The 23800-nt window shown below is 37.2% G+C and overlaps 2 protein-coding genes across 2 annotated transcripts; both read left to right on the top strand.

Moving 5' to 3' along the window:
• Window positions 1–1871: 1871 nt before the first annotated feature.
• Window positions 1872–12376, top strand: LOC147567210 (ubiquitin interaction motif-containing protein). Its single transcript, XM_086653818.1, has 7 exons — window positions 1872–2899; window positions 6198–6276; window positions 7241–7374; window positions 9928–10051; window positions 10249–10434; window positions 10974–11045; window positions 11151–12376. The coding sequence occupies exons 1-7, from the start codon at window positions 2394–2396 to the stop codon at window positions 11979–11981; spliced, it is 1932 nt and encodes a 643-aa protein (XP_086509944.1). The 5' UTR covers window positions 1872–2393; the 3' UTR covers window positions 11982–12376.
• A 2638-nt stretch (window positions 12377–15014) lies between these two features.
• Window positions 15015–15887, top strand: LOC147567209 (RING-H2 finger protein ATL78-like). The gene has a single exon (XM_086669121.1). It carries the CDS (start codon window positions 15088–15090, stop codon window positions 15757–15759), a length of 672 nt encoding a protein of 223 aa, XP_086525247.1. The 5' UTR covers window positions 15015–15087; the 3' UTR covers window positions 15760–15887.
• The last annotated feature ends 7913 nt before the right edge of the window (window positions 15888–23800 follow it).

Genomic DNA, 23800 nt, shown 5'->3' with positions numbered 1-23800 from the left:
CTTAGAGATAAATTCCACACCTTATTCTCTGCCCTAAGAGTGTTTATATAGAACCCTAATAAGAATCCACCTCCTTTTAGGTTTCCTAAAACACCCTTTAGAATAAGATTTAGGGAAATAGTCGAAAATAGCAACTAGTTGATATTTTCTCAATTCCCTAAGGAGATGACGTCCAAACCCAGCCAAAATTGTCAGATTTAATGTTCATAACATAAGGAAACGTCCCTCCAAAAATCAGCCCAATCCGAGCCCTAAAAGTGCCCGAATCGGCCTAGGCCCAAAACCCTTACTTCGGGCCTTTTTGCTATCTTTTGCCCAAATTCTATTTAGGCCTGTGAGATATGTTTATGGGACATTCCCAATGTTATATCACACTCCCACTAGTCATATCATCCGATTAAATACCCATTCTTATGTGTAACCCGATGTAGGATCCGATCGAAGTTAGCCGCGAATTACTTCGTAATTCGGCGATCGTAGTTGGTTTCTAGCTAAACGCTACGACCCTAAATCAATCGGACTTGATGATCTTCTTCATCAATTGTCCTAGCCGACATATTGCTCGCATTGTCATCTTGGTCTAAGGACATCTCCTTCAACTCCTTTAGACGCATGGTTGTGTAACTTCAGCACCGGCCTCTCCTGAAAATAAAAAAGATATTGTTTTAGATTGATGATTAACAAAATTTTATCATAACTACTAAAATTAGAAAATAATATTTGCTTACCGGTTTGTTCCAAATCGTATAAGCAACATGATTCTTGAAACAAGGTAGAAGCGCACGATCTATCGGACCTCCAGAGTACGGGTCTGAAAATGAAGATGACCCCTACTTCTGTTTCTGCAGTCGAAATAGGAGGCTCTGTTTCGTTCTCATCTCCTTGCGTTCGTCGTTGCTTACGTGGTGCCATAATAACTTTTGAATAATAGGCGGATACGTGATGCACAAACAATAAATAATCGAAATATGTTTTCATACTCTAAATTAATGAAGGAAAAATTGGACATATCGCTACAAAAATGGTCATTCAAATAATAACTTTTTATAGGCACGTATCGCTACAAAAAAGGTCATTCAAATAATGAAGGAAAAATGATGAGAAAAATAAAGAAAGAAAAATATGAAAGATTAAAAAAAAAATAACCCCAGGTCCCGGATCAGGTAATCCGGGGCCTTTCAGTCGGAAACGGATTACCCAGTCCGTCGCGGACCGGAAGCTGAGTTCGTTTCATTGTACTAACCCACGGATTAGCTGATCCGTGACTAGGAAGACACGGACGGACTGGGCCAGTCCGTCCGAGTCGTTCCAGCAGCTTATGTGTAGATCTAGGGCAGTTTGTTTGGACATCAAACACTCACACAAATGGCTCTAAATATGTTCGAAATGATATAATACAATAATCTAAACATGTTACAACACACTATTAACATCCCCAATCAATCAAACAACAAATTTATTCAAAAAAATTAAAAAAGTTAGGGTTTTTTAACCAACCTTGAAGGAGCAATTGTAGCTTGATTTCAATTTCGTCTCCACCAAATGATGCTTGATTCTAAGACTTAGAGAGTCGAATGACTTATTCTCAGCAAAATTTGAGGGAGATTCATGAGATTATGAGCGATTTGGTGACAGTAGAATTCGGTTTTTTAAGAGCTTAGAGAGAGAAAATTTCAAATTCCCAATTTTAGATGGATTTTGTGAGAGATAGATTGAGGGGTTAGGGTCAACAGATAGTTGACTGGTGTCTACATAGTTGACTGGTGCTAACAGAGAATAGAGCGGTTGGGCCTGGTGCTAACAGAGATGGATGCTTTTAGAAGCACCCATTCCAAACATGACATATACCCCAATTTGGTTTCGTTGCTTTTTTTCGGTAAGATTCTCCCACTTGCTCCCCCCTAACAAGGTAAGTCCCTCGGGCAGTATAATCACAATTACTACAAAATCGTAATTTAATATATTTACCCTTCACTTTTCACTATAACACCGAAACCACTATGCATATTTATGGTGTAATAAAGATAGTTGTCAAGGTTATATCTGTCATTTCACAAAAGCACTAGAAAAAAGTTGGACTCTTTTATTATTATTTTCAGTTTCTCGTCTTCCTGTCGTACGAACCTGCGAATAAAACGAAAAAAAAAATTAGGTTACTGATTTCTAGGGTTTTCGAATTTGAAGGCTTGTAGATTTTGAAAACGAAATTCTTTTTCTGAGATTCGATATTTATTCCAAGTAATAATTGGATGATATTATTTCGGTGTAATCTAGAGGATTTTAGTTTGTGAATGTTTGATCTTCAAGATTCTAGCTTGAAACCCTAGAAATTCGTTTTTTTTTGTTTCATTGAAGTTTTGGGGTTCTCATCCGTTCAATTGGAAGTAGCTTTAATGGCAGATCAAGAAGAAGATGATTTGCGTATGGCGTTACGTATGAGTCTCCAGACATCTCCACCAGAGGCGAAGAGAAGTAAACCAGGGGAAAATGCCGTGGTTCCGATGGTTTCCACTGATCAGGAAGAATCACCAGAAGCTAAAACTAGGAAATTGCAGAGGGAACTTATGGCAGCAGCTGCTGAGAAGAGGATGATGGCGATGGGAAGGAACGTTGAAGTTGTGAAAGCCAAGAACGATATTACAGTTCCGATTAAGGAGAAAAGTAGTCAAATTGATGGTTTGGGTAAAAATTCTGGTGTTGATAAGGTAGAAAAAGGGGCAACTGGAAAGAATTTAAGTGGTAAAGTTGATACTGCTAGTTCTATCCAAGGAGAAGTTGGGAAAGATTTGGACTTTGGGTTAGAATTGACACTGGCTGAGGCAGATCAACTGTTTACAATGGTGTTTGGGAATGGAGTATCAAAGGATATTCTTTCGCAGTGGAGTAATCAAGGTATCAGGTATGTGTTCATGGTGGTTTACATTTATTTATAAGATTTTGATGGGTTTTCGTTGGTGCATTGTACTGTTTCTGAGTATATTTAGACCGCGATTAGAGCATCTCCAACCCCAGCCTATCTTAGGCCGAGAAAACCACTTTTTCACCCAAAATTTTCAGCCTCACCTCAGCCTAAAAAATTTAGCTCTAACACAGTAACACCAACCTCTCTTGAGGCCGAAAATTTGAATTTGAAATTTCCCAATTTACTTAATAAGTTCAATTAAAAAACATTGATTACAATTAATAATTGATTAAAAATTTAAATCTACTTAAATACGACTAAACAACAATAGAAAAATTAAAGATAGCTAGAAGGGGTTTCTTGGGTCTCGTGGACGACCGGATAAATAAGTGTCTCGCGCTTCCTAAAGCATTCGTGCACCAACTTCGTCGAGAGACCTAGCATCAATCGTCATTACGTGCATCCCATATTTTCCGTTCTTGTATTCTCTATCTATTTGTAGAGCCTCTTGTTAAACCCGTAAGGTCTCTTGTTGAACCGTATAGCTTCCACCATTGTTGTTGCTCTCCGTTGGAATCTTCTACTCTCTTTTACCAATGTCCCTCATTCGGAGATTTTGAAGCAGTGGAATGTGTTGAATCTTCTCCAACTCTTGCATTTGCTTTGGCTTGTTTACGGCCAATTGGTCTTTCCTCTTATGGATTGGTACTAGAATCTCTGTTGCCGGATGTTGACTCTCCTGGCATATCTGGCTCCACTCGTTGTGTGTCATCAAAATTTTGTAAACATGTTGGAATCTAAAGCCTCTTTTCCTTGGTGAATTTTTTAATACATTTCAAGTATTCTTTATTTACTAGCCTCAAAGTAGAGATAAAACTTTGACATTCAGAGTTTATCTCACTGAAACGAGATTTCCAACTCCTGAGTGTGCGTTGATACTTCGCATGAGCATTATATTCATCCGTTATTTTTTGCCAAAATATTTTATATTTTTGACAATTTCCGACAACCGCATCGAATGTGATTTTCAAATAACAATTAGCAAGTAAGGTATCTTCATCTTGCTTATACGGTTCCCGTTTAGTTATCTGTCGAAGTCGTCCATTCTTGCACACAAGAATCATCAAATACTTCATCATCATCAACCCCTAATTGAGTCGACGGGTAAGTAGAAGTAGGAGACAACATTTCCGTAAAACTTTCGCCGTACAATTCGTTAGTATATAGTGGATCCATTATGGGAAGATCAAATGGAAAATATAGAATTTTTTTTAAAGAGATTAAAGAGAGAAAGAAATTGAAAGAGTAGAGAGATGGAAACTGAGAGAGATAGAAAGATGAAAGTGATGACATGAATGGGTTCAACCCCTATTTATAGGGGTTGGGCACATTTCTAGCCGTTGGATTTGCTCCAAAGGCTAGATCAACAGACCTTGCCGACTTGCCGTTGGAGCAAATCCGACGTCAGATCAACAGACCTAGACGTCGAGCAAATCCAACGGCTAGGAAGGACCCCCGACGGTCATGTTGGGGAGACTTTAGTCGACCCTAATGTTAGGGTCGACTGAAGTCGTCGGTTGGGGCTCCGCCACAACCGACTTGACGCTGGAGGGCCCACCTGAAGCCAAAATTTTGAGCAAATCCAACGGCTAGAAATTTTGGCCTTGAGCAAATCTACTTAAATACGACTAAACAACAATAGAAATTTTGGCCTCAGCCGGGCCTTGGTTGGATTTGCTCTTATATACAAAGATGACATTTTTAACTTGTTTATATTGAAAAGTAGATAAATTGAAGAATATCTGATTGAGTTTTAATGAATGGCCACAATGTGTGTTTAAATAACTAGACAAGTTCTTATGAAGTCTCTCTCAATGTTATCTCACTGAAATGCTTTATTTCCACAAAAATTATGAAAGAGTTCTTGTTGAAGCCCTCTTGACTTTTGTGAAGTTGTAAGCCACACTCATGTAGTTACATATTAAACTAGTAAATGGAGTCCGGAAGTAGTATTTGGTTCAGTTCCGTTGAATAGAAATCCCCTTCTGTACTAACAAATACAGTAGCTAAAATGCAGTTTTTATATCGTCCAGACACTCGAAAGCTTTCTTAGGTACTCTGCTTGATACTCTGGAAACCAAACATGTAAATTTCACGATTTATAGGCAGTAGTAACTAAAGATTTAGAAATAGGAACAAATTTAATTGATGAACGATGGAACGAATAACATAGATTGAGACCCTTCCTATAGGGCTTAGCTTGGGTGTATCCACATTTACTAGGATTCCATAGGATATCAACTTCTCTAATCTAAAATAGTTCTTTATATTTGGTGAATATGAAAATAATAACAAGGTAAATACTTCAAGGAAAAGTTAATAAGTAGGAAAATATTCCGATTGCTATGATAATAACTATTATTAAATATTTAATCTAATAGGTGACTTGAATGTAGTTAACCCCGCTTGTAGCTAGACGCTTATGTGAAGTACTACATACACATCTTCTTTTTGGTAAGTTCAATTGTGAAGTACTACATAAATCTTGGACCAAGCATAAAAGCAATCATCCTGTATGTGCTTGTGTTCAGGCTCACTAGCTTAAAATTTGCTCTGTAGCTGTTTCAGATTTTTGAAATCAATGCTCAGAGAGTGTTGTCCTGATGCTATTCAAAATTTCAGGCCCTAAGCAACATGATTGGCCTCAAAATCTTCTACTGTTCTTGTATTTATTGTGAGACTGTTATATCTTCAAGCCACATCTAGTCAGAATTGGATTCGTCTCATTAATTCCTTTACTTTCTAGTAACAGTAGGTTGTAAGTTGGTATTGAAATGAAGGATGATAACCAATAAATGGCTAAGTTATTCATGGCTTTCTTGATCATTGCTGTATTTCTCACCCCTCAATTGTAGATCAACCAGTTCATCACCTCAATAATATGAGGACATTCACCACTTTTCATAGAGCAGATTCTTATACGTAAGAATCTCTAAGGAATATCTTGCCATACTAACTTCCACCGCTTCTTCATATATCTCATGTATTCCTTTTATAACTAGTTCACTAGTCACAGTAGTCTCATATATATTATTAATTTCAGTTTTCCATATTCTTTATCTCTGATGTTGCACATTGCTCTTACTTTTATACCCTTTGTCTGAATTGGTTTGGTAAAAGAAGTCTCTGTTCTTACTTTTTTACATGGTTGAAAAATTCAGAATCACAGTATTAGTTGGTAGCTATTGCCAAAATTTAATTTTGTTTCTGTGTTTTGGGTTACAAAATCCTATAGGTTTAGCTCTGATCCAGAAACTTCTATGGGCCTTGTGCAACATGAAGGGGGGCCTTGTGGTGTGTTAGCAACCATACAGGTGAAGCACTAAATCTTACTTATGATCTAGTCAATGGTTGCCCTTTTATTTAATACGTTATAAGTTGATTGTTTAGTCATTGAATTGCTTGCAATTCTCTGTTGCATGAGGTAGAAGTATATTTTACCATGTTGGATTTATGCGAAGCCCAGCTAATGTTGTATTCTGAATGGTGGTTAAGTTTGACTTCATATTTTACATTTGGCAAACCCATCCTTTAATTGATTCTAATTTTCAAATTTTTAACCTTGTTAACATGTTTCGAAAATTCGACATATATGCAGGGCATGGCCTGCATATGTAGGACACAGCAATGAGTACATCTTAATCAATATGCAACACATCTTAGAAATTCCTTGTTTGTTCTTTCAAATAGTCTTATGACATGAATACACAATGAACTCTTGGTAAAAGAAGCAAGAATAAGGAAGCTCCTTTTTAAATATTACATCGCAAGGAGAGGCTTTCTGAGTGATGTTTTCTAGTGCTATTTCTCTTAGTCACATTTCTCTTGCACTATTATTTTGTTAAGTTCGAGTTCTTTGATATCACCCCTCTTAACAGTTGTTAGAACTGTGAAGTCATATTAAAGTTCAAATATTTCTCTCTTTAAATTGAATTTGGCATTGAGCATTCAAGGACTAACCTCTTTTCTCAAGCATAGCTAGGTGCTAATAGTTCACTATTCATTACGGCAGTAAGACTTCCTTATTTACTTGTCAGCTTTGTGGAAGTTATTTGTACCTCTGTCCTTAAAGATTGGGAGTGCCATAATTAGAAGCATTCCTGAATAGTGCTTCACTAGCTGAATGCTCAATACCTATTTATTCTCAAAGTTCGGAAATTAGTAACTTGATGTGGTCAAAACTCAAAAGTACTTAAAATCAAATAGTTCTATGTTTTATGACAATTTCGTCATTTGTTGCAAGTAATTTGTCTTACGATATTTCTTTTTGTAATGCAGGCTTTTGTTCTCAAGTACCTATTGTTTTTCCAAAATGAATTGATGTCACAAAATTCCATTCCAAGTAGATATTCTCAAAGTGAATCTGTGACATTGGGTAATTTTGCTTCTCTAACTGAAGATGGAAAGACAAGGTGACTACTCTGCCAATGATTATCTTGCAGTACTATTATTTTATAAACAACTGCCGTTATTATAGGCTTTTTACATATCGAAATGGCATTATCTTAACTTTCCATTTGATATGAAGTGCAAATACTTAAAAGATGTATAATTCTCATATAATTCTGACAAGTTACCACCTTTCTAAGTATAAAAAATGAACATTTGATTATAATTTGTAACTCCTATCTAGAAGTTACTCTATCAGTTTAGTTTAGATTCTTTAGAATTATGTGTAGAACTTCGTGATGGGTTCGAAAGTCAGTGAAACACGTGATTATGTCATAAACAATCTATGCTGTTTGAGGCGCGAGGCGAGGAAGCTCGCCTGCACCTAGATCGCCTACGTGCGTTTTGACTCGCTACTCAATTATCACCATTAACTATTATGGTGTGTAGCAGAAATATGAAGAAAGGTTGAAAAAGGTGAAGGAGCGAAGAAGGGTTGAAACAGAACTGTAGTAAAAATTGTAAAATGGAGAAAAGATCAGAAAAAAAGTTACTTTTAATTCCCGTGCCTTTAAAGTTTAGAAATCCTAAGTCGTGTAGATCCGAACAGTTGACCTAGATCAACCAAGGGTTTAAATTTGTTAACTCTGCTTTTTCTTTCTTGGAGTGTTCCCTTTTTAAAAGGGTGTACAATCTTCCAACTTTAATGCCATTTAAATGTGGTGGACCAAACTCCCAAGTCTACACCAACAATTTCTAATTTCAAACTTGAACCAGAATATGCCACGTCTCCTTGCTCTTCATCTTCTTCATTTGCGGCTAAAAACCGAAATCTGCTGTTCTTCTCCATTTTTAGGGCTAAACCCCGTCCATCAAGGTCGCCTGAGCTCATGAAGGTGAGTCGACAGCTCGTCCAACCTCGTGCCTTGGCGTTGCCCTGGCACTCTTTTGACAACATAGTAAACGATAGACGCGTGGCATCCTTAATATGCCATCTAGGCTACCATCATATGATTGTGGCTCACCAGCACAAAAGTCAACTACCACAACTGTTGCATCACACCCTAGTTGTCGAGTCCGCAATAGTCATCAAGATGAGAGGTCAGCAACCACCAGGTGCACCATAGTTCACACCTGGTGACCTGGGGTTCCAACTGATGCAAGATGAGGCGATTTTAGTTTGGCTTAAGCTCTAACCAACATTGATCATAATAAGATTGAGTGAGGATGAGCCGAACCAGCCCTGGATCCGAATTATGGAGCTGAAACTGCAGATCCACAGAAGTGGAATATGGTCCTTGATTTCTTCAATAATGGTAACCAGAGGGCGATTTGGATCCTAAATAGCTGCGGCAATATCTCATGTTTGAATTTCTTGCTATTGGCCATCTAAACCAAAATATTTCTGTCTTTACAACTTACATATCTCGAATTTGAAGTACCACGCGACAAATTGACTTTTGACTTATATTCAGCAGAAGATAGAATCATAGAACAAGTCACTTACAAATCCTTTTCCAGTTTCATACTAGCTTCACTTGGCTTGTATTTAGTTATACAATAAGTTTTGTTTAGGAATGCTATAATGAAGGAATTGAGTAACTTGTTTTATCTTTATATAAGTATAGTATGCTTGGTAGCATCTTATTTTTGAGAATCTAAGTGACTCGAACCACGAGCATCCTATGTCTGAGCTCTCTTTTAGCTCAACCTAGCTGCCCCTGACTGATCGGGTTTCTATTTGTTGAAGTTACTTTCACTCTTCTTTTTTGTCTTCTTTTTTACTTGTTTCACAAGTTCAGGGATAAGCCTAAGAGGCTACGGTTGTATCTTTTTTTCTGCATTGAGGCTAAGATAGTTTTCATTTTGTACAGGGTTTATGTTTCTAGTAGGAGATGGAAACATTTAAAACACTTTGGATCACATTATTTATTTTCATAAGATTTTTGAAAGATCACATACGATGTTCTTAATGCGTAATGACATCCATGGTTGGTCTTTGCTTGAAGTGTGGGCACCATGAGCTTGATGCATGGTCGTCCTTTGTAGAATTTCAATTATAGACCATTCTGCTTTTCCATATGTGAATTTGTTGAAATAAACAGTTTTAGCTCATAGATTAAGGCAATGCAATGCTACTTCATTAGTTTTAAAAATCTTTAAACCACTCATAGCACTCACTAGTGGTAAAACTGGTTTTTAGCTTAAACAGTGCACAGCATAACATGTTCTAAAATCTTGGGGCTCTGTGTTAAATTTGATTATATGGAGGTTTTGTACTATAACCATGCACGACTATTAATTAAGCAACTAGCGCAGCCTATCTGAAAGCAGCCGCTAAGTTACCCAGAAATGCAAGTTTTGTGAGTGTTGGTTGACTGGTCTGTAGCTGATGCTTTCTCCTGCTTTTGCCAACCTTAACACCTGCATATTATGCTCTTGTTATGTGTACTTAGCACTAATATGGTTAATGGTTATTTCCATATTTTGTTGCACCTTGGGGTTTTATGACTTACAATTAAGAAGAATAATATTCCGAAAAAAACTTAATGCATGGTTTGCTGAAATATTTGCAGCGCTTTGGTTCGAAGCATGGCAGACATATTATTTTTATGTGGAAGTAAGAACAAGGCTGTAATTGTAAATGTGGGTACTTTAAGCCAGTGCCCTGAGGGGCTCGAAGATGGTCAAAAGGAAGAGGTGAGTAAATTTATTTCTTTCTTGTTTATTGGGCTCTCTTTCGTGGCATCATGTTGTACACTCGAAGGACCATGCACAAATAAAAAGCATGATTTCTGATCATGGCCTTATATTTAGGTCGTTACTCATTGTGTGTAAAAGCTGCGGCTTTTAGCTGCCTGATTTTGCTTATGGTGTTTGTGAAATTCATCTGACAGACGATCACAAGAGCCTTGCTTGGTCTTTCAATTGAATCAGCTTCTGACTTGCAAAGAGTTCTCAGAGTTAACACATACACCTCACAGATGAGTGCTTGTCATCAGCTTAAGGCATTGCTTCCTGTTTTTCAAAGTCGGTTGGGGGCATTACTCTTCCTACTTTCTGCTTTACTTTCGCGAGGACTGGTAAGACTTTACTCGGAACAACTTTTTATCTGAACCATGCACTGTTTAGTATGTTTTTACCGTCTTTAAACAGTTATATTTAGGGGGTTAAACAGTTATGTTTTTATCTGAACCATGGACTGTTTAGTATGTTTTTACTGTCTTTAAACAGTTATATTTAGGGGGTTAAATTCGGTTTCAGTATCGTTTGGGTCAGAAATGGTTTCTGAAGATATTCTGGTCAGCATGAATAAAATTCAAATTCATGAAAGTTATGGAAATGTTAGTTAGAAAGTTAGCAAATTGTAAATGACGCCTGAAGAGATGTCAAGAAGTTCTAACGCTGGTTTTGTTGTGTACCTGGCAAATTGGAAGCATTTTGTTAGACTACAATATAACCATAGAGGTTGTTATAGTGGGTATATAAAGTCAATTAGTTATTTATAAACAAATTAAATAAAGTCGTTGACCCCATAAGATGATTTAAACTCAATGGTTTAGTATGCAGTGACGCAAAGTAATGTATTCAATTTTCTTAAGATTGAATTTGCATCTTATAGGAGGCTGTTCAAGCAGACAGAGACGATCCTAGTCTACCTTTGGTTACCGCTCCATTTGGTCATGCATCACAGGTAATATTTCATGATTGCTGCAAATTTCTCCTCTTCATTTCCTTTATTGCATTAGGGTTACTCGAGACCCTAATAGATACTGTGCCCTTTCTTGTTGTGGTACAGGAAATTGTAAACCTACTTCTTTGTGGAAAGGCTGTCCCTAATGTGTTTGATGGGAGGATGGATCTAGGAGGTGGCATGTTTCTGAAGGGCATACCCACAAATGTAGAAGTCGGGTTCCTTACTTTGCTCGAATCTCTAAATTTTTGTAAGGTTGGCCAGAATCTGAAATGTCCAAAGTACCCAATTTGGGTAGTCGGAAGTGAATCCCATTACACTGTTCTTTTCGCTCTTGATCCCAGTGTTCAAGATGAAAATGAACTAGAAGAACGAGAATCACAGATCAGGAGAGCATTTGACGCCCAAGACCAAAGTGGAGGAGGAGGATTTATAAGTGAGGAAGGACTCCACCAAGTCCTCAGAGAAACAAACATCAACCTCCCGCAAGACAAACTCAATCACCTTTCCAGTATGGGATTTATAGTGTGGAGTGAATTCTGGCAGGTTTTGTTAGATTTAGATAAGAACTTAGGAGGTATGAAGGATTCAACAGGATTAATGGGTAAGAAAATGTTTGATCTTTACCATTTTAACGGAATTGCGAAATCCGTTCTAAATGGGAGCCAAGGGATGCCTGGTGGTGAGAGTCCGATTCAAAGACCCAGGCTTTCAAAATTGAGAGTTTCAGTTCCTCCAAGGTGGACACCTGAGGAGTTTATGGCAGATGTGGTAGGGCCACCTAGTTCAAGCGGGGAAATCACAAGTGCGAACGACACAGTCATCGAGGTGACTCAGCCCGAGCCTCCGCAGCATGCACCTTTAGTTGATTGCATCAGAACCCGTTGGGCTCGAGCAGTTTGTAATTGGGTAGGAGATCCTCCTAGCATAGTTTGAGTTGCTCATGGGTAAGGCTTAGAAAATTTGTTGCAGGGAACAAGGCAAAGGATGCATACATTTGTCAACGTGGGTGTCTTGGGTATGTGTTTTTTCGCTTATGCAGTCTGGCACATGATTCGAAGTTCTTTTTTTTTTCCAGAATCAGGTACACCGTAATTATCGGAGGTATTTTATGAATGGAAGAATCAATTAAATAAAATGTGGTGATAATTTATCTCATTTTCGTTTCCTGTCTGATTTTGCTTGGGAGTGTTGATGCTTTTAATTATTCAAGACAGTGAACTTGTGTTTTTTTTATGTGCATCTTCCTCCCCTAAGTTGCTTGTAACAGTATATTATCCTGGCATTATGGGTTACTGACTAAAGTAATTTAACTTTTCTTCATTCTTAAATCTTTCTTCCCTTGTTTAGGTTTGTACACTCATGTTTCTGATATTCCAGTTATCTGCTTTTTTTTTTCGAATCGTAGTTATTTGCTTTTTTATGTCTTGTATGATAATGGTTTTGAAGGATGCAGGATGTATTTGTTGCGTCAGATATTCGATAGGATGCAGGATCCACCTTCTATAGCCGATCTTTATCCTTGAGGGAGAAAGGGAAAGAGAGGAGACAAAGAAAATCAACAAAAACCCTTCTTCCATGAGGTGCGTGTGTTTGGACAGTGAGGTAGGTGAAATAGCGTTACACTGAATAAAACCGATTGAGAGAAATATGAAACAGAGCCGGATGAGACTCGGACAATGGCCACTGGTTATATGGCTGAAGCAGCCGGATGAGACTCAGACAGTGGCCACTGGTTATATAGCTGAAGCAGTAGCTCACTTGGGTGAAGTTGAACCCATCTGATTGATGACCATCGGGTATCCTGTAATTACTTTGATTGGGAGGATTGGTAGTAAGGCCTCAACTTTCAAACTAGTACAAGCCTATAATATCTTAACTTGGTATGTGCCTAAGTCTTGCTCATGGCAAACCCTCTGTTCATGAAACTTAGCTTATCTTGCCCAGGAGGTTAAAACATTTGAGAATGAAGTGGTGACTAAGTATGAGCCGAACTGTTCGGATCAAGTCTCGAAGAAAGCTAAAATCCTAGTTTGATGAGCTTCGTGATATTTCTTGGTTGGTCTGAGGAAAGAAATGATGTTTAGCTGGTATTTTGAGATGATCAACCGCACTACAGCTGAGGCAAGGTCACGAGTACAACAGTGGGCTCGACAATGATTCAAAGCCTGATATAGCTATGAAAAATAACTCGACAATGATGTATTTTGTCATAATCTCCACCCAACAGATAAAGAGGGCAAACTGGCAAGTTTTACTGAAGAAACACCTGACCCACTAACTCCCCACAAAATAAAGGAGATTGGGAGTTAAGGGAATCAGATAGACACCTTCCAAGTCTTGCCCTAATAATGAGATAAGGTTAAGATGATAGTCCTCTCTAGACTCTCCTTTGATTTGACTTGTCTCTTGCAAATTGCAATGTTGTTACTCACCGGCCTCCTCTCCGAGAGCGACTAGTTTTTTTTTCTATAAAAATTAGCCAGAACTCCGTAGTACAATTTTTTTTGGCCGAAAAGCAAATCCGGATAAGATTTTAACGGGGTTGTGAGGCTTGCAGAGAGAAGAACCTAGATAAGAAAAACATTAGCACATCTTTTTAACCAAGACCAAAAATTTCAGTTTATAATAAGTACAAAGTTTGTACAGACGGTGTATTAACCGAAAAAAAAAACAAAGGGAAAAAGCAAAAATACCAACAAAGAAAAGATATAAAACAAACCGAAATAACAAAACACATGCAAATCATGAATGATATGAATTGATGAGTCATATGCAAACCATTAATTATAATGGGGTTCAACTAGAGAAAAGAGATGTATTTTTCATGCCCACTTTGATAAATATATAAGTAATTCAAAGTTCTTGTAACTTTCTTGGACAAGTGGGTCCCCATCTTCTAAGCCAACTAGAGATCTTATTTGTGAAAGTATTACTTGAGATGAGATCTTAGTTGTGGAAGCACCCAAATCATGGAACCCTACTTTAATATAAAGTAATATTTTTGAGACTATCTAGATGGGTTTATCTTAAACAAAGGAAAAAGTTGAACCTATTGGGCCCTATTAAGGGGTCTATTAATAGATTTATCAACATCTCCTTCGTACAAATCTCACTAGAATCACGAAGTATCTTTCGTGACAGGGTGACAGTGTCAAAGGGTCAAAGTGATCTGAAGAGCTTGTTCATAAATGTAATTAGATCTTCCTACATTACAAACAAGTTTTAAATGAGTACAGAAGAAAATTACAATTACCAATATAAATAGTTCATGAAACATGCGATCGATTAATTAGGTTAAAACAAATGCAAAAAAAAGTAACATCAAATAGAAAAAAAATAATAATTATCAAACAGTCATTCATAAATTTTGGAAAACATTTTAATGGTTCTCTTTGACTGATCATATTCCACATACAACTAGCAATCATATACTTAAGTGAGAGTCCACCCACAAGCATTTAATACTTCTTCAAACCTGAATGATTGTTTTCCGAATAAATAGTTTTTCTAGCAGCAGAACTGATTATTTCTTCTATACATGTATTTGTGATATCCATAGGTCTCCATATAAAAACACACTAATTGAGAGAGAGAGGGAGGGAGGGAGAGAGAGTACTAAGAAAAATAAGAAAATGATAATGGTGAAAGTAAAAAAAAAAAAGTAGACTCAACTTTAATTTGAACAAAAAAGTTAAAAAGAGAGCTAAAATGGAAGCTGGTCAAATGTAAGGGCAAAACATACAAGTAGATCACATCTTGGAGGCTAAAGGGAAATTAGCCCAATTATTAATTCAATTGTAATCTCAGCTATACAAGATCTAAATCTCCTGAATGGGTTAAATTACTTTTTTTTTTTTTTTTTTTTTTGTTGAAAGGGTTAAAAAACTTTATCTTCAAAAATATCCCCTCCAAACTTTATCATTAAAAAAACCTAAAAACCCAACCCCTTTTTCTCTCTCATTTCTTTCTCTATCTTTATAAATACCCCTCACAACCACCTCTACAAATTCCATTTATTCCATAAATTGCAATTAATACAATGTCTTCTTCTTCTTCTAATTTCATTCTTCCAACTCTGAATTCAAGAAAACTCTTAATCATCCATACACCAATCTTCCCAATATTAAACAATGCAACCTCACCAATCAGTAGTAACTCGTCCGATTCCAATATTACCCAAACTCGTTTCGATTCAAATGTTGTCATGGTTCTTTCAGTCATATTATGTGCATTAATTTGCTCACTTGGGTTAAACTCAATTATTAGATGTATATTATGGTGTAAGAACAGAGTCATCATCACCGAGTCGAATCAAAATACAACAATTCGATTAGTTAACACAGGATTAAAGCGGAAGACTCTCAAGGACATTCCAACTATACCATACACGACTGAGTTAACTCTATCCGGGTCAAATACCGAATGTATTATTTGTCTCGCTGAGTTTGGATCGGGTGATTCTATTCGGATTTTACCCAAATGCAATCATGGGTTTCACCAAATATGTATTGACAAATGGCTAGCTTCACATTCGTCCTGCCCAACGTGTAGACGTAGTTTGGTTGATAAGAGTTCGAAGGTTACATGTTGTAATGAAAGTAATCCCTCCCAACTACGACCTGCAGTACAAGAAACAATTATAACAGTAGAACCGGCTGAAGGGTTAATACGAAGTTATAGGGGTATTAATATTAATTGTATTTTTTGTTAGTCCACTACCTTTGCATAGTTATGTTGGATTGTATATATTTGAACAGTTATGATTGGATAGGTGATGGCATAGCTATTCAAAAAAGAATTGTAATCTCAACAATACATGATTTAATTCTTTTTCTGGAATCCTTGATATCCCTCATAAGATTTTAAATTTAGATTAAGACATTTAGAAAAAGCGATTCAAACCTATCTTATCTTTACTTGAAGAGTAGCTAAACCACAAGCTATACAATTCTCTTGTCGCGGTGTCGTGGTGATTTTAGCCTGCCATTGCTGGCATAGATAAAACGAAGAGTTCTTACATTAATAGTAAATTACCTGTGGATAAATATGATCTTTTAACGGGATTATATTTGTGTCTCCACCTACGTATTATATCTTAACTAGACGTAGCAAATAATAAGTAAATGTAAAGAGTGACAATCTAACCAAATTTTTGTTGGTGATGGTTTGTCCTAATAAAAAGAAATCAGATATTTCTACTACCGTGTACCCGGAAAATAGGATTGCAGAGACCATAATTGAACTTAGGGTTTTACTCAAGATTTTTCCATCACCAAAAGTGTATCCATGTATTTCTTCTTTATGTTATTTATATTACTTTTTAGCTAATAATTCAACATCACAATAAAAAAAAAAAAGTGAAAGGGAATTATTTGAGATTTGAAAGAGAAAAAGAAGAGAAATAATATCTTCTTGTCAAATAAAGCTTTCACAATAATGGAGGCTGAGAGTGAAACTCACTTTGTACCTTCAAATCAAATCAAGATGTACCAAAAGGAACTTTCCTCTGTCCTTGTCCCTTCTCCTCATAAAGAGCAAATAGACAACTAGGTATCTCTTATTTATTTGTTTATTTATTTTAGTCCAAGCATTTTCTTCCTATACTTTTCTAGGATGAATTTCATTTTTTACCCCTTAAGATGACCGTGTTATCGGAGTGATCCTTAAAGATGATCAACTTCTAATATGCCCCTCTTTTTTAATTTTTCTACCATCAACTTTGACGGTTGACTGTTTTTTCCCTTCTTAAAAAACTCTTGTCCTTCCTATCATTTTTCTCTTAATCATAGGAGACATTTAAAGGTCGTCGATTGTTAGCTGAAGCTCCTTCATTAGAAAGAAAATTGTTTTTCTTCTTCACCTTTTTTAATAATGTTGAGAGACAGAGAGAAGAAAAGAACGGAATAGAAAAGAAGAATGAGTCTTGGCGGTGGTGAAAAGGAGGGGAATGAAGGAGTGGAGGAAGGAAGGGAAAAATAATTATTTCTTTTTTAATATTGAAGGGTTGCTGGCAGTTGGCTCACTCTCGTTGGTGACTCTTCTCCGACATAAGAAGAGTTTCTTCCTATAAGGGTAAAAAAGAAAAAAATTCAACCATCAAAGCCAACAGTTGGAGGAAAAAAAAAGAGAGACTGAAATGGAAGTTAGTAATCATTAAGTGCCCATTTTGATTGTTGGTCATTCTTAAGGAGCCAAAACTAACCTTTTTTAAGTTATTATTTAAATTAAGACGCATAAACTTACAATTGTATTGGTCAATTGTGGTTAAAAACATATTACATAAAATAATTCTCAGTATTGACAAAACACAAAAGAAAGTAACACAAGTGTGCCAATTCGGAGAACTCCTGTTGGTACTAAGAAAAATACGTTTAAAATAAAATAAAAAACAAAGATAATATTTTTTTTGATATAATATTATAAATATATATGTTCAAGAGAATCTAGGAGAATCCAGTGAGAAAGGTAAACACTTTCTCTTTTCAAATTTTGTTGATTCACTACCACGGACAAATTCAAAATTTTCACTTAAGGGGTGCAGATTTATATACTTAAATAATTTTTTTTTTTACAAACACAGTAATTAACAAAATATTTATATTTATTATTTATATTAATACATCAACGATTACAGACGCAATTAACCTCTACGAGAGTTCATATTTTGAAATGTTCGCATAATCGACTCATTGTCAATTCCACTAAAAACTTCTTTTACTACTAAATTATCATTCAGCCACGGATCACTCATCTTGTTTCTTAAGCGTGTGTTAACTAGCTTCATAGCTGAAAAAACTCTTTCAACGGAGACAGTTGCAATCGGCAAAATTAGTGCTAAAGTGATAAACAAATAAACTAAATGATATGTTTTATCTCTTAGTTTCCACCAATGTTCTACAATAGCTCCAATCCCATCTAAATTTGAGAAATCTTCATTCTGCCTCATGTCATAAACTTAATTATTAAGCTGAGAACTAAGTGGCATCGTGTCAAGACTGGATGAAATTTTAACGGTTGTATGTATTTTCATGCTACTGAGATCTGACGGGTAAAATTCAGCAAGACGCATCAACTTACTTTTGCCGAAAAGGGCAAAACCTCAAGATGGACTCAAACATGCATACAACGGAGTAACTTGGTATTCTTTTCAGTGAAACGAGCATTTAATTCTTGAAGTTGCATATCAATAACGGTATGGAAAATCTCCACTTGATAGTGATAAAAGTTTGTAATTTGTTGTGCATTCCTCTTACTTCTCCCTGAACTATGTACGAACCTGATTTTGTAGGAATTTAGGATAGTTGAGTTGAAAACTTTCAATATATAAAAGTTAAATACATCAAAATGCTTATAGTGGGACTCGAACTCAGAATCTGACGGATAAAATTCAGCAAGACGCATCAACTTATTTTTGTCGAAAAGGGCGAAACCTCTAGACAGACTCAAACATGCCATACAACGGAGTAACTCGGCATTATTCTCAGTGAAACGACCATTTAATTCTTGATGTTGCATATCAATAATGGTATGGAAAATCTCCACTTGATAGTGATAAAAGTTTGTAATTTGTTGTGCATTCCTCTTGCTTCTCCCTGGACTAAGTACGAACCTAAAATTTGTAGGAATTTAGGATAGTTGAATTCAATATATAAAAGTTAAATACATCAAAATGCTTATAGTGAGATTTGAACCCGGAACCTTAAACTCCCACTCGCCCACATTTGCAAAACAATGTACAAACCTGAATTTTGTAGGAATTTAGGATAGTTTGAGACCAAATCCACTTGATGTCATCCATACACACGATTAGATATATATATATATATATATAATACTAGGTTGAATAGCCATTTTACATTTAGAGAAAACAATAATTATACATTAAACAACCAAGAGGAGCAATCAAATACTAAGCTATTTACATTTAAAAAAAGAGAATTACATTTGAAAAAGAAAAATAATATTTCATTGTACATTTAAAAAAAGAGAATTACATTTAAAAAAGAAAAATAATATTTCATTGAAGCCTGAACTATAAAATAGATGTGAGAGATTGTTTTTTTTTCTTATAGTGAAAAGATATCAGTCTGGCAAGAGTTCTATTTATATATTTTTCGAAGTAGTTACTTTGGAAGTTTTTCATAAAAAACCCGATCAAGAATGTGGAAGAGAGATTTTCTCCCCACTAATTTCTCATCCTCCCACGTTTTTCTACAGAATAGAAAAAAAAAGGAGAGAAATATATGGGTAGTAGTCACTTGATGTGGCGTGAAAATGCCACATTTAGGTCACTTAACTTTGATGAGTTAGTTCTTTTCGAGTTTTATTTCTAATTATTTATGTGTTTTTATTGTTAGGTAGTTTATTTGTGGTTTGGCGTGTAATTCGGAATAAAGAGAGCGAATTATCACATTTTCATCTTATGCGGCAAAAGGGAAGAAAAGAGCACCAGGGGTATTTTGGTCATTTTGGTCAAAATCAGAAGTCAAACAACACGTGAAGTCAATGACGAGTCCGACGGTGAAAACGGAAGTCAATTCGGAGTTCGGACGGAGAAGTTGTGAATGAAAGAAGCCGAGGTTCGGTCTTGAAAAAAGGATTCTATGAAGGCACCCCCCTTGGTTCTAAATGTAGAGACAAGATGAAGGCACTCCCTTGCTTTAGAAAGAAGCCCAACCCAAGAGCCCAAAGAGGAAGAGAATAATGGAGAACTTATGAGCACCCTCTCTTTGGTCCAAGTCAAATGGTCTAAGACTTAGTAAAGTTTGACTAAGTCTAGGGTTGTGTATACACAAGTGAGAAAGGGTCAAAGAAAAAGGGGGACTACTATTCATCATCTTCTTCACCAAGCAAGAAAGGGAGGAAGAAGAAGCTAGGAACTTTAGGGTTTTTGTTCTTGAAGCTTAAAAAGGGTTGAGAGCTAGAAAGAGAGAAGGAAGAAGGAGGAGGGCCGGCCAAGCATAGGCCGGCCAGCACACTAGGCCGGCCTAGCTTAGCCGGCCGAGTTGCTGTCTTCACAGCAGCTCGGGCTGCTTTCAACAGCAGCTCGGGCTGCTTCCGGCAGCAGCTCTCGGGAGGAGGAACAGCAGCAACCAGCAGCACGGGACAGCTAAAGCACGGCCGAACAGCAGCTTCTCCAGCACGAGCAGCTCGGGATCTGGCCATGGGACGCGTGCATAGCTCGAGATGGCATAGGAGCATCACGGGACAGCAACTGTAGCTCGGGACAGCACCTTAGACGCGCACGGAACAGCAACTTCTTGCCGGAACAGCAGCCTTTTGCCGGACACACCTAGGGTTTTGGCCGGAATCTTCATCTCTTTAGCCGGTTTTTCTTGTGTATTCCGGCAACCTTTTTGATCCGAAACCTTAGGGCTTTTGCTCCCCATGTCTTGATCTAGCTTCCTATATGGTTTGATTTGGTTTTGGTTGAAGATTGCTAGAGAGAGAAAGCTAGGGTTTAGCTTTAATGGAGGTTGTGTTCTAAATGGAGAAGATGATGGTGGTCGCTATGGGGAACCCAGAATTTTCTAATGGGAGATCGGCTGAACCTTAAAGACTCATATTTTCCGACGATCTTAGCCTCGAACCACATCGAAAAAGGGGGATTCTCTCACCATTTCCTTTCCATTTCTTATTCAATCGCCATGTTAGCTAACTTTAGTGTGTCGATTATATGAGATGAAATGTGATGAATTCGTGATTATCTATGTGATGATTTAATATTTTGATAATAAATTGATGTTCTCTTATTTTGATTACTTGTTTCAATCGTTTTTCATGTGTCTCATCAAGTATTTCGCATAGTTAATCGATTAGGCAAAGTGATCGATATCGATCGTAGTCTAGATCCAAATTTCATGTGTCTTGTCATGCACTTCACATAGTTAGGCGGCTAGACGACATTTTCGATGATTCGGTTTTAATTGTTTGGGAAGTTTGTTTGACTAAGTATTATCTCCGGACATACGTAGTGCTTATGAACATCCACCGTAGGAATCGAGACTAGGATTGTATCAATATATTCGATTGGACCGTAAATAGTTGTAGGTTCACCACAACGGATTCCCGGACCTCGACACTTCTCTCACTTATTTGTTGCCTCCCTACTCTTGTTCCTTCAACTCCTCTCTCGAATCTCTCTCGCCCTCTCACATTGATATTCTAGTTTGTTTTACTTCCTTTATTCTCTTAGTGCTCATTCGTTTAAAAACCTTTCATTATCTTCATTTACTTGCGCTTTTGTCTAAGTAAGCCTTTGATATCTGAACCGACGAATAAGACCATTCGATATCCAAACTACATTCCTATCCTTGGATCGATCCCGGCTTTGCCGGATTACTACTTGATACCTCCGCTTGGGTGTGCAACCTTTTCGGGTGCATCAAGTTTTTGGCGCCGCTGCCGGGGATAGGTCTAGTAGTTTGAATATCATTTTTCGTATTGTTCATTAGTTTGGTGTTATTTGTTTACTTAGACGTTTTCTTTGTTTATTTTCGTAGTTTCTTCTTAATTTTTTTTGATTTTCTCTAAGGTACTCATCCAAGGAGCTCTAAAGGACGAAAGTTAACAAGTTTGGGGATATAAAGGGAGACACAAGAAAAGGGAAGAGGATCGAATTGTAGTAACAAACGCCACCTCTAGTATCGTTCCCTAACCTTTACCTATTTGAGCGGCTTAAGTGCATTTGCATCTTGTTTATTATTGATAGTAGTAGTTGAATTGAACACTTGTGATTGCTTGCATTCTGCTTTAATTGTGCTTCAATGGATGCTTATGGGAATGATAGTTGGGATGATGGGTATGAGGTTCATCGACCACTTAGAAGTCTTAGAGACTACCTTGAACCTAATATGGCTAGCATACCTTCATGCATCATATTTTCGAGTAATGAGTGTAATTTAGACATAGACCCTGAGATTATTCCATTACTTCCTATATTTCGAGGCCTAGAGAATGAAGATCCATATTTTCATTTGAGAGAGTTCGATGAGATTTGCTCGATACTCCCAATCAATGGAGAACTTGAGGAAGTCGCTAAGCTGAAACTATTTCCATTATCATTGAAAGAAAAGTCAAAGATATGGTTTCATTCTCTAAGACCTAGGACTATAAGAAGTTGGGATGAGATGACTAGGGCGTTTTTGAAAAAGTTTTTCCCGATCCATCGAACCAACACCTTAAGAAGAGAAATTATGAATTTTGAGCAACACAAAAAGGAGACCTTCTTTGGGTGTTGGGAGAGATTTAAAGACCTCCTTCTCGCATGTCCACATCATAACTATGAAATATGGAGGGTCATCGGGTTCTTTTACGATGGTTTGACCTCCAAAATGAAAGACTTCGTGGAAGTGATGTGCAACGAAGAGTTTATGAGTAAAAGTCCTAATGAGGCTTGGGAGTATCTCGACCTCTTAGCGGAGAAGGCCCAAGATTGGGACACACCCGTTAAGAGTGACGGAGATATAGCCGAAGGAAACCATTACTCAAAAGGAGGCATATGCTTCTTAAAGGAGAACGGGGAAGTGGAAGATAAAATTGCCTACACGGCTCGGAAAGAATTTATAGATATGCATGATGGTGATTTAGCGATTGATAGTGTCTGTAGCATTTGCGCAAGTCAAGAACACCTAGCGAGTAAATGCCCTACTATTTCTCTTTGTCGAGATGTCTCGCTAGGATGCACAAATGTCGTAAACACTCATATGAAGCCCGTAGGTTCGAGGAGTGATATCTTTACCAATGATTATGAGAATCTTCAAGGGCCCTTAGTTGGTTCTTATGCGTCTCATCATGAGAGGACTCTTGAAGATGTTTCGAAATCATTTTATGAGACAGAAACCCAGATTAGCCAAAACACCTTGCACGCCCTTAAAGGGATGGAGGAAAAATTGAAAGACATCGAGAAAAGGGTTTCTCAACCCCAAACTCCAACAAATTCCAAGGGTATAGGTGAGGGTAATACACCTAGTGCTAGTGTTAAATGTGTTACGTTTAGTTCCACTCTCGAAATAGATGAAGTATCTAACTTGGAGACCCCTATGAAGGTAGATATACCCGAGGAGCTTACAAATTTTGAGAGAGGAGATGAACATAATGAGGCTTTAAAGTCGAAATCTGAGCCAAAACCAGTTGATAGGCCTAAACCCTCATTCTCTCAACAATTATTCCCTACCTGTGATATATATATGCTTGCACCGGTAGTTCAAAGGGACAATACTATTAATGCTCAGGAGGACCATAACAACATGACTAGTTTGATTCCTGAGACCTTTGTAGATCATTTTGGTGAAATGCATGTGCCCTCTATTAGTATGCCAAACTTTGTTGTCTTTTCGTCATTCAAGTTTGGGGATTACCTCTTCCTTGTGGCCGCCTCACTAATGTACCAACGTCATTACATTGTTGTGAGACGGTTCTTACCGGTTACATCTTTTCTTTGGGTAGACCCCCAAATCTTTCGTCTTTTGCTCTATGATCGTTGAACCGATTAAGATGGGCTTTGATGTTTGTGGGTATCATCTCTGGAAACCCTCCACGAGACAAAACTCGTGCTCTCGTGCATACGAGAGACTCAAAGGCTAGTTGCATAGCTTAATGCAATCGAGTGATCCTGCGTGAGTGGTCATTTTTATATGGTCATGCTTATGCTTCATTCTTATTCTATTTATTGATGTGTTAGGAGTGTTTCTCAATTTGTATACTTTTGGGACGTGGTTCGTTCCAAGTTTGGGAATGGCGATGGGCTTATC

This window comes from Eschscholzia californica, unplaced genomic scaffold, assembly GCF_041429995.1.
Source record: "Eschscholzia californica isolate CP2 unplaced genomic scaffold, dmEscCali1.0.p SCAF_1, whole genome shotgun sequence".
In the NCBI taxonomy this organism is placed as follows: domain Eukaryota; kingdom Viridiplantae; phylum Streptophyta; class Magnoliopsida; order Ranunculales; family Papaveraceae; genus Eschscholzia; species Eschscholzia californica.
The sequence above is the reverse complement of the archived record's forward strand: the minus strand, read 5'-3'. Positions and strand labels throughout refer to the sequence as shown.

What these genes read in the sequence shown, in the direction of transcription:
- LOC147567210 (XM_086653818.1), top strand. Translation starts at nt 2,394, where the DNA reads ATGGCAGATCAAGAAGAAGATGATTTGCGTATGGCGTTACGTATGAGT. An exon ending in GTGTGTTAGCAACCATACAG is followed by an intron (nt 6,277 to 7,240) that starts GTGAAGCACTAA and finishes TTTGTAATGCAG; the next exon opens with GCTTTTGTTCTCAAGTACCT. An exon ending in ACTGAAGATGGAAAGACAAG is followed by an intron (nt 7,375 to 9,927) that starts GTGACTACTCTG and finishes AAATATTTGCAG; the next exon opens with CGCTTTGGTTCGAAGCATGG.
- LOC147567209 (XM_086669121.1), top strand. Translation starts at nt 15,088, where the DNA reads ATGTCTTCTTCTTCTTCTAATTTCATTCTTCCAACTCTGAATTCAAGA.